Source organism: Thunnus albacares, chromosome 8 (genome assembly GCF_914725855.1).
Source record: "Thunnus albacares chromosome 8, fThuAlb1.1, whole genome shotgun sequence".
In the NCBI taxonomy this organism is placed as follows: domain Eukaryota; kingdom Metazoa; phylum Chordata; class Actinopteri; order Scombriformes; family Scombridae; genus Thunnus; species Thunnus albacares.
Window position 1 is genome coordinate 10,843,059 of NC_058113.1, and position 11,352 is coordinate 10,854,410.

An 11,352-nucleotide genomic window follows, 5' to 3' on the forward strand; every position below is an offset into this window, starting at 1 on the left:
CACTTTGCCTCTCACAACTTCAAACATTCAGTGATGTGTTTGAAAGCAAGTACCACAGAGAAGTGTCTGAAACATTCGTTTTTTTAAGCATTATGTCTGCATGTTGAAATATAACATGGATATCTTTGGGGTAATGAAATAGCCGTAATGAAATAAAATTAATATGAATCCATCTGATTGATCTTAATTAAGATCACAGGTTCATATAATAAAAATATTCACATGTGAAAATGACCCAGCGGGATAACTGAGCTGACACACTTTCACCTGTAACCTCTGAGTGAACTCCTGTGCTCACTGACTGTGGAAATGGATTGACAAATGTTCAGTCCTGATTTATTATCATTAAGACACGTACACTGTTGACTTGTATACATGTACGTCTGCACACAAACAGATGCTGGATAACTTATGAATACACATTCATACAATATATAGATAAAATCTGAACAGACATGCCTCCGCAACACACATACGAACAGACACACAAACACACACACACACACACACACACACACACACACACACACACACACACACACACACACACAAACATGTCCTGTACCTATCCGCATGCATATACTCAGTGAGTTTTAGCAATAACCCTTACTGGACTTTAGGATAGTAGAAAATCAATGGCCCTCCAGGGTTCAGCTCGTGGTCATGCGACCTCTGCACTACTTCATTTTAACTCTATGTGGACTCCAAAAACACTTTGCTAAATATTACAGTAAAGGTGGAAACTCATATGATCAAATATCATTCAAGTACAAGCTCATTTTTCTAGGTTCATACAAAATAGTAATCAAAAAAACTTATTTTCCCATTGTAGTTTTTGATGATGGTATTACTGCCACTGGGTAAAAGAGATATTTTTTCTAATTATAAGATACTGAATTGTTATAATGATACTTATGAGTATTATAATATCCTGATTTATTTTGTAACAAAAAACAAGAAGGTTAGTATGTCATCATGACCAAACATGATACTTTATTTATCTTGTACAGTTAAGAGTTGTAATGGAAAAAAACATTTTTATAACAAGTTATAAAGAAAAACTGAGTAAATGTATTTTCATGATTAAGAGAAACAGGATGACGACGGAGTTTTGGTCACAGATTTTGTATGTCAGTCAAACATTATCTACATTTGCCTCCCATGTCGAGGGGAGTTACAGTATTATCTCCTACAGCACAAGATGTGTTCAGCCAGCCAAATATAATTAGTGATTTAGACAATTGGTGCGCTTTTTTATATTGATGGATTCTTGCTCTCTAGTTGGCTCAGTAAGCTCTGCTGCTGTACAGACTAATCTAATGTGCTCAGTTTGAAAAGAGTTTCCACAGCAATAAAACTACATGCTGGCAAAATAAATTTCACAATGAATTAGAGCTAAATATGTTCCGTCTCAGGCCTCAATTTGGCTATTGTGTAATTTTCTACAATAAACAGAATCAAACAAGTAACAGCTTGATGAAGGATTGTTTTTTGCCGCCTGACTGAGTTGCATTTGAGTAGGTTGCCAAGAATGTGAGGTACGTAATCTTCACTGTGATCTCAAAAATTATCTTGTTAAATAATCCTGACATTTTTAAAAACAATAACAGATTGGACTTGTGTGTGAAGAAGATGGTTTTTCACATAGAGACCAATGAGGCTTTAATCGAAGCTGATCTTAAATCAGTCACTATAAAACAAAACAATGGCATCAATCTTTGTCTTTATCTGTCAGTAATAGTCACTCCAGTTAGAGATTTTTGAAAAGCCAAACAGTGCATAAATAAGTTATTCAAGCTTATATGAGCATAGACACACATGTGAGCCTGCATGCCTCTGTGTTTTCGCCCCTGTCTTCGCAGTTCTGTGTTTATGTGTGGACTGAACCCAGAGCAATGGGTGTGCAGACCCATAGAAGTTTTTCCCATGTAAGGCTGGAAGCATGCATGCGGGGTAGAGAGGATTTATGGCTACTGGGGGAGAAGTGATGCAAGAATTACTCAAGAATTACGCAAGAACAGCTCTGCAACAATTGATGCCACAACCAGCTGCCAAGAAAATGATAAAGGCATGTCGTGTGTGTCTACATTCTCTTTCATTTTCTTGGAAAAAGTTGTTTGCAGTTACAGAAAAAGTAATCCACCACATTTATCAAAATGACCTTCAATATTATCTCCAAATCACTTTGTCTCACTATCTTACCTTAAAAAGACAGAATATTATTTGTCTTTTCCTCACACAAACAGTTTCATCTGAATCCCACCATGGTTTGCATCAATATTTAGTAATGTGAAAGCTTTTTTGAAATATTAAGCGGTGCAGATAAACTGTGTTAGGCCTCACAGTGATGAGTTAAAAATCATTTTTTTAATGATTAATTTTTGTATTCCCCTCTTTCAAACAAATTCCAAATAAAATGAGAAAAAGATGCCTTGCACAGCTATAATCAAAAATTCAAACGCACAGCAAAAACAAAAAATACAATCAAACATCAAGATATAGATGGTTTACATCTTTGATGAAAGGAAGTACTGCAAACCGTGCATGTCTGTTGCAAGTTAAATGTGAAAACATTCCAAGTGGCAACCAAAACAGACATCTGCTGTCACTGCAAGCCAGAGCCAGAATTCAAAGAATTCAAAGCGAGAGTTAAAAGCACTGAGTGTGAACTAGTAGGTGTTATTTGCTGCTGTGAACATGTAGCATGTATTCTGACTTGAATGGGTGACAAAAGCTTCAACTAAAAGCTCCCGGATCAACCTCACAACATCACCCGCCATATTATAGGTCACATAATAAAAAAAAAGACGTAGTTACAGTGGAGTTTTTCTGCATGTGCACAGGTATACTGCTGACATGTACGTGTGCATCATGTGTGCATGTATGACGCATGCATGTCTATTGGTGTTTGCACATACAGTATGCATGTATATCCCTGCGTCCACTTAAGCATGTGTATCTGTATATCTGTATGCTTGTGTGTTTGCCTATCGATCTTGTCTGTGTGTCAGACCGGACACTGTCTCAAATTGATCTTCTCGATCCTATTTCTCTTGTGTAAGAACATCATGGCTGACTCTTGACCCCAGAGTGTCCCCATTGTAATCTCCTGACCTGATATCTTAACATGAACAAACCTGTGTTTATGCGCTGGAATCACTATCATAGACAATCATTTTGTAATATAGCTGAATGCAGTCTTGCCATCGTAGCAGAAGACTGTTGAAAGATCCAGTTATAAAAGCAAAGATTTCTGGAAATAACACCCTCTCACAAATAGGATTACTGCTTCAACAGCTCAGAGCGTTCAAATAAACCCATTGAGAGGCCTGTGTATTTGTGTTTACCAATTAATCCTAATGAACACAGATAGCAGAAACAGACAACTCTGTGATTATGTCTGAGCATTAGCGTAGACAGATAATAGTAAACACTGGAAGTTGATAAGTCTGAATGGGTTGTATTGAACATTGATAATTTATGAATGGTCAACACTGATATCAAGGTTTTCTGCCTTGATTAAATCTTGACATTTAGGCACAAGCCTGAGATTAATCCTGATAGAGGGCAGACTGTTAAAATAAAGGAGATACATTGCATCTGAGTCAATGCAACTGTTTGTTTCATCTTGAGTACAGACGCCAGAGGAATCTGAAAAAAACCCTCCAATAAAACCTCAATGAATAGAAAAACAGTAAACACATACTATCATACAGACACACACACACACACACACACACACACACACACAAACACACACACACACACACACACACACACACACACACACACTATGAACATCACACTCCAAAACCATCTATCCTCTTAAATTCTCAGATGTTGTCATCCTAAAGTATTCCAACTGCTACAGACCACATGCATGCACTTTTTTTTGCCACTCAGAAAAATGTGAATCACTCTCCCTTTTGCCTTATTCAAAGGGAACCTATGAGACAGGTTTGACTAACAGGCTGCAAGAGAAGAAATACATTTGATGAGATGAGTATTATCCACATCTTTTACTTAAGTAAAGGGAGCAATACCACAGTGTAAAACTCTCAATTAAAAGTAAATGTATTATCAATAAAAATGTATTTAAAGTATCAAAAGTCATCCAGAATAGCTCCTGGTGCATTTATGAGTTAGGAGAATTTTGATGTATCTAGTAGAAGTCTAATTCATTTATACACTGTAGTTTAATGTATTGTATTACAATGTACAATTGTATTTTATATGCTCATCATAGGTTTTTAAAATCTTAATCTGCAAAGCAGTAACTGTAGTTGTAAAATGAATGTAGTGGAGTGCATTTTTTACCTCTTAAATGCAGTGAAATAGAAATAGAAAGTAGCAGAAAAATGGAGATTCTCAAATCAAGTACAGTTTAAGTAACTTTAAATGTAAGTGTAAATTAAAGTGGCAGTCCAACAATTTTACATATAACTTTATACATACAATGAGAAGTACTACTCTACAAAAGCCTAACCCTGATGATGATGATGATTAATGTTGGAATGTCCGTTTCAGAAAGATACAAAAAAATGTTTGCGGCCATCCCTACTCTGGTATTGGAAGAGAATGGGGGGAGGTGGTTTTACAAACTGTTTCACCATCTGACAAACACTTCTGTTGAAGTACACTGGTTAATTTAAGTGGTTGGGGTTTTCTAAGGAAACACACTATCCTGTTGCATTTCGGTAAGTTCCAATAGGATCCGGTGTTTTTTGGAACTTGGCCCTGCATACAAAATGCTAAAAGTCAGGATATACTGGACTCTGCTGCTTCGATTTTGACCATTGTTTTTTAAAAATCTGTCTCTTGTGAATCCCCTAACTTTATGAAAGTACAATACTAAATTGCTAGAGTACTTCACTGATGGGATGGGAAGAGAGACCAGACAGACATCTGGGTTGACTGAGAGACAGAGAGGTAAAATGAAAAGACAATCAAAGAGACAGACAGACAGACAGACAGACAGACCCTTATCTCTCTGTGAAGCCACCTCACTCAGTCACTGAGCCACTACCTTGACACAGTAACTGCTTGGACACCAGCCAAAACCTAAGGACAGGGACCCAGAGCAGGTCAAGTTAATATGTCACCAACTCTGCTTTCAGGCACTGTTGTGAAATCCTGGTGTGAATACGTGCAGGCCATGCAGAGCTGTCGAGGGAGAAAGGGAGAGGGGGTAATGGTCAAAGGGGCTTATCTCAGCGATTGATCCGATGGTATAAAATGCCGGCGATGGCAGAGACTCAGAGTGGACATGCTGCTTCAGCACTGAGCCTCCATACCATCTCCTGTCTCCTTCTCCTTCCAGTTTACCATCAACGCTTCCTCTTCAGTCAGCCATGGGAGTTGCCTACAGTGTTGGAGAGTAAGTGAAAGGAATCTGTGGACATTGTTATGCTGTGATTCTGAATATGCTGATGTTATCTAGAGTTTAATCAAACTGTATTTTGGTTTGCTTGTTTCAACTAATTTAGGCAAGAAAATGTGAGTTTAGAATTGCATAGAATATTGAATTACAAAATGTTGATTCCAATTTTCTAAATTTATTTAACTTCAAATCAGATGAAATGCATGGGAAATAAACCTTTTTCAAAATCATATTGAAGTGACTAGTGTTCTTGGTTTCTGGTTTATTTATTATTATATATGTGCAAAAGAGGCAAGGTGTAGTTACTTTTGTCATTACATAGTAGAAAGAGGTTGTTGCAGTTCAGATGGACTACATATGTGTGACAGAAAGAGAGAATTAGGTAGGGGAAAAGGCTGAATTGAGGTTAAACAAATTAAAAGTTGTTTTTTGATTATAAATTGCAGCATTACTGCTTTAGCTAAGACTAAATAGACTTCCAGGATTTCAACACATCCTGGGGGAAAGCAGGAAAATCTAACATAAATAAGTCCAAATAAGGGTTACTAAATGTCACTATTGTTTAAAATTTCCCTAACCCGGCATGACTAATGCTTCATTTGTTCAAAGTATGCCTCACTTTCCTACAATTCATGTCCCGGCACATCTCAACAGATTTTCTTGTCACCTTCATGGGAAATATAGGTTGGGCCAACTGTCATGAAGACTTCAAAATTGCTGCTTACATGAATGTTCAGTGGAAGACTTGTTTTCTGTGTTCTAGTATAGATGAGGTGACATGCATCGATTCTGTTGAATTATTTTCTGTTAACATTATGTCGGTGTAACATAATGTAGATGAATTTGTAGTGGTGTTTGAGGGTTGAAGCCCTGCATGCTTTGCTTTTCATATTAAAATCTATGCATTTTCATTTTCATATCTGCTATTTAGCTACAATATATGATGAGTTTCTGCTGTAGAAATAAAAAAAAAATGCACTTTGTCCTTTTGCCTCTACAGGGTTGACCACCTCTACACCTTCTTTGTGCAGTGGTCACCAGATATCTATACTAAAGGCAACAAGAAGCACCGCCAACCCCGCTACCTCATTAGGGAGAAACATCAGAACCGCTATCTGGTGGTGGAGAAGAACAAAGTGGCTGTGATCAACAAACTACTCAGCAACCCTGTCAACCCCACAGCAAAAAACTGGGAGGTAAGAGCCACACGAGAACACAGACATGAATAAAGCTAAGATTAGGTCAATGCTTGATTATTTCATGAGTAATATATAAAAACTACCAAGACTTACAGGAAATTGAAGTGCTTGGCAGTTATCCCAGAGTGGGCAATCCCACTTTCTCTATATATGGACTTCCACTCTTTAACTTCCATCCTGAATTCCCAGTATTGCACTTCACTCTCTGGTTTAGAGGAAAAAGAAACTGTTCAGTATCAGATCTAACCAATGGAATGACAGTCTTGTCTTGTATCCAACCAATAGTGTTTCAGCACAGAAAGTGAAAGTGATCTAGTTGGTACAAAAGCAGAGCCGCATACTGGCTGGTTTGGTTGACAGACATGTGGTACAGCAGAGTGCAAAGCTTGACAGAGAAATCGGGAGCTATGAAGCTACTGCCAGAAAATATCAAAGTGCTTTATTTTGCCAGTGACTGTGTGGAGCCATATGTTGAGGTAGGACTACTATGCAGCATATAATCATGTGAGGGGATGATCTGCATTTAAGGGGTAAAAGATACTTTAATTCTGGCTGTTAAAAGTATTTGTCATTATCCATCAATTCTCTCTTGTCATCCAGCAAGTCTAGTTATGCTATAACCATAACTTGTCCCTCTATCTTGCAGCTTACTGGTGCAATAACATGTTTATTCTTTAGATATACAATTTCAATAGTGAGAGTATGAAAATGTCTGATAATATGTGCTTTCTAACTAACTTCTTTCATCTTGTGCCCTATTCCAGATCATCACAGTGAAAGACTCTAAGCGGCGCCTGAGTCTCAGTAGCTCAGAGGAGTCTGAAGCAGAGGAACCTGAGTACCAGGAGGAGGCTGACGAAATTCTCCCTGTCCTGAGTGACTACAGCCAGCTGCTCGATGACCACCACCTGGAGAGGGTAAGTTATATCAGGCAACTGGGCAATTTTTAGGATGATTTTACAGCTATCAACAACACATTTCTTTTGACGAATTGTAATAATTATTAGTACATCTATCAATACGGTGTCTTTTGATTAACATCTCTTTTTCCAACAGCTTGCTGCTCACATGCCAGCAAGGACTCAAGGTTATCCATGGCAACTAGTTTACAGCACCGCCATCCACGGCAGCAGCCTGAAGACACTGTACAGGAACATGGCTGGTCTGGACAGTCCGGTGCTGCTGGTCATTAAAGACATGCACAAAAAGGTTTGCATCTTGCTTACACTCTCCAAAACTTGCCAATACAAAAAAATATGTGGCCAAACTGATACTTTGATGAACTGTTTATATTTAAGTACTCCTTTAATGACCTGGTGTCTTGCACTTTTCAGGTGTTTGGAGCTTTTTCTTCTGATCCATTCAGAGTCAGTAAATACTGCTACGGCACAGGAGAAACCTTCCTGTTCAGCTTCAACCCAGACTTCCAGGTAAGACTGGAAAAGATTGTGTATTTCAACCGTTTAAGAGAACATGTTTTACCTCATTATGTAACATAACTAGAATTTGACATATATTTTAGATTGGTGTACCGGGTTTTAGTGGAAGTTTCTTATGTCTTGTATTTTGGCATTTATCCAGGCGTACAGGTGGAGCGGGGAGAACTCCTACTTTGTGGGCGGCAACTTGGAATCTTTGCAGATTGGTGGAGGCGGGTAAGTTATATGGTTATCGATTGCTCCTATAAAATACAGACATGCACACTGACGGAAAATAGCGGTTACATCTAACAGCGGCATGCATCTAATGCGGATGCAATGACGAGCAAGACCATAAAAATACTTAATACGTAATACTTTAACTGCTCTCTGTGAGATATGCAAGATTACAACATCAGCTATATGTAATCATAAAACATCAATAGCTTCAAAAAAATTTAACTCAAAAGCTCCATTTTTCCTTGGTTTGTATAGGGGCGGCTTTGGCCTGTGGCTGGATGCTGATCTGTACCATGGTTCCAGCTTTTCCTGTCCCACCTTCCGCAACGCGCCTCTCTCCACACAGGAGGACTTCATTGTACAAGACCTCGAGGTCTGGACTGTGCAGAACTGAAGGAGAACATCTGAAAAGATGAGAGAAAAACAAAGTAGAAGCCACTGTCCTGTCTGGAGTGAGAGAACTTCAAGACTTCAAGGAGTGCATGTGCTTCAGCCACCACTGCTATACGTAACCCGATAGAACAGTGGCTATCATCTGTGTACCTGGCTCAGATTAGCCCACATATGAAGCCTGTTCTAGTGGTTCTCAGGCTGGATTTCCTGTTAATGCTGGTTTGATCTGTGCCTGTTTCTACTTAGAGATGAGTGGCTAGATGAAATCCTGCGATTCAGGGCCCAGCCACTTTAAACTACCGGCTATTCATCAGTAGCCTTGTTCTAAGTCCAGTAAGTAACTGGCATCTGAAGCTTTAAGCCCTCCATGCCCTCCTTTGGTTGTGGAGAGCATTATAATACAAAGTTCACATTAACATTGTTGAACAAAAAGTTTGTAACCACTGTAAGCACATTCAGGATTAAAGGAAAATGTTTTTTATTTCATTTTAACAGGGCCATGTGCATTTGTGACATTTTAAAATGTGTTTACAGTATGTGCACATGGTGGCTATATGCTATTTGCATATGCATATGCACATAAATCACCATAAACCTTAAAGACAAAAATGTCAAGTAATTGATTTATGGTAAAAACACTGTAACATTATACAACCCTCAGTGGCCTCTTAACTGTAATTGTACTTTTGAGTTTTTCTCATAAGAGATCCAGTTTTAATGTTCTCTATTTGAAAACTGCTGTACAGCTGCTGGTATAGACCTAACCACTCAGGTTCATTAATAGAAATATAGAGTTGCACTAATAAAAATGTTTTATCTGTGATGAGTGCCATTTGAGGAGGAAGGGATCTCAACTGTTAACTATCACTTCTTCTTCTGTCAATGAAACACCTGCCTGTCTGTTTGTACAAATGGATTTTACTGTTGCTTCTCTAAACTGAAAAGACAAAAGGAAACATTTTACATCGTTTTCATGTTTTTATTATCTATATATTTGAATGCATTTTTAAGAAAAATTAAACAGGAAAGCAAAGCAAAAGTCCATGTTGTTCCGTTTGTTTTACATTTCTTTATCTTTGTGTGTAAATCTAAATCAGGCGGTGCTGGCGCTGCCAATGTTGTGTGGAACCACAATAAAATTTTGTCTTTCCCGGTGACACTGAGTAAAGCAGTCGTGTTTTATCATAAATAAACACTTTAAACAGCTTCACCTTTTTTCAATGAGGAAGATGTTTGAAAGGTGCCATTGGAATAAAATGTACTATTAGCAGTTCAAAAGCTCCAAGATATCCTCAGATTAGAGTGCAGTAAGATGCTCTAAGGGCAGGAAGCTGCAGCTAGATATAGCATGGCTGAAGCATGACGAAAGCTTCAAGATGCTCTCAGACCAGATCACACTAAGATGCCCTAAGAGCTGGATGGTGCAGCTAGATGTAGCATGACTGAAAGGAATAAATGTGCAAATGGCAGTTCAAAAGCTTCAAGATGCTCTTAAAACAGAATGTGGTGCCCCAGGAGTAGAATGAAATTAGACACTGTATGACTGAAAAATGTGCTTGTAATAAAACTTTTTAGTGGCAGTTCAAAAGTTTCAGGGTGCCCTCAAACTAGTAAGGTGCAGGAAGCTTTTTTACTAAAAATTAGGCCTATCATGGCAGATAATTTGACTTATTAAAGCAGGAAAAGCAAATCAACTAATAAAGAATTTGTCATGGTGTCGTTTGTTTCGGTGTTTGGTTTTGTGTTTGGGGTATTTTGTGTTTTCTTTTTTCCCCTTCCCTTTCTGTTTCTCTCCCTGGCAGTGTGTGTGCAGCTGAGGGTGTGGCTGGCTGAGTGGGGCCTTCTCTAAGAGGCACACTTAGTGCTCATCCAGTAATCACTCCTGCCATAAAAGTCTGGTCCTGTGCCAGATTGTCCTGTTGCAGTCGGTAACTATGAGTCCCGGATGTTCCCTTGTTCTCCAGAGCTTCTTGTGACTTACTTGAGCTTCTTTGAGTTTATTTAGAGATTATTTAGAGAATGGACTGACCTGAGTTTTTTCCCTGTGTATAGTTTTCCGGCATGCCTCGCCTGCAGTCTCCTGTGCTACTGTTTTTCTAGTGTTCAGCCTCGGTGGATCTCCTGGTCTATTTGCCACCTCACCTGCAACGCCAGCCAGCCCTCAGCCACCACCACCAGCCTCTTGCCTTTTTTTTCATTGAGACATTATTCTCTCAATAAACACCCCAAAAACTGTCCTTGCCTCTGTCTCTGCGTTTTGGGTTCCAAACACCAAAACTTAAAACATAACAGAACTTACAACTATGTACTATTTCGTTGCATCCTGGTGGCAATGATGACTGTCCAATACAGGCAAAAATGCAGCAGATGTCCTTGTAACAGAACTGGAGGTTGTGGTCAAAGCAAATTTTGATACAAATTGTATGCTGACACGTTTCATAGGTGGAGATCAACATGTGCAACCTGCAATTGGACAATATAGACCAGGAACTGTGTGTATTTCAGTTTTTTATGTTAGTCACAAAAACAGTAAATCTGGCAAATCAACAACTATCCTGCTGAAAATTGATACCTTAAGCATTGGTCTAAGCAGATTTATGCTGATGAGTCTGGTCTGGTGCTGGTTTTGCTGTTGACCATCATATATCAGCTGAACAGCATCACAGTCTGTTAGCCAGCAAACACAGACATTATGACATCCCTGTAGTTTTTGGCAAGCATT

At 38.7% G+C, this 11,352-nt stretch overlaps 1 protein-coding gene across 2 annotated transcripts; it reads left to right on the top strand.

Moving 5' to 3' along the window:
* The first annotated feature begins 5,161 nt into the window (after window positions 1–5,161).
* On the top strand, window positions 5,162–9,879 carry LOC122987441 (nuclear receptor coactivator 7). Of its 2 annotated transcripts, XM_044359331.1 has the most exons (7): window positions 5,162–5,377; window positions 6,381–6,576; window positions 7,344–7,496; window positions 7,636–7,788; window positions 7,914–8,009; window positions 8,161–8,234; window positions 8,493–9,879. In XM_044359331.1, the coding sequence occupies exons 1-7, from the start codon at window positions 5,352–5,354 to the stop codon at window positions 8,629–8,631; spliced, it is 837 nt and encodes a 278-aa protein (XP_044215266.1). In that variant the 5' UTR covers window positions 5,162–5,351; the 3' UTR covers window positions 8,632–9,879. The 2 variants fall into 2 exon arrangements, with proteins under 2 accessions (XP_044215266.1, XP_044215268.1); XM_044359333.1 differs by lacking the exons at window positions 5,162–5,377; window positions 6,381–6,576 and adding an exon at window positions 6,811–7,055.
* The last annotated feature ends 1,473 nt before the right edge of the window (window positions 9,880–11,352 follow it).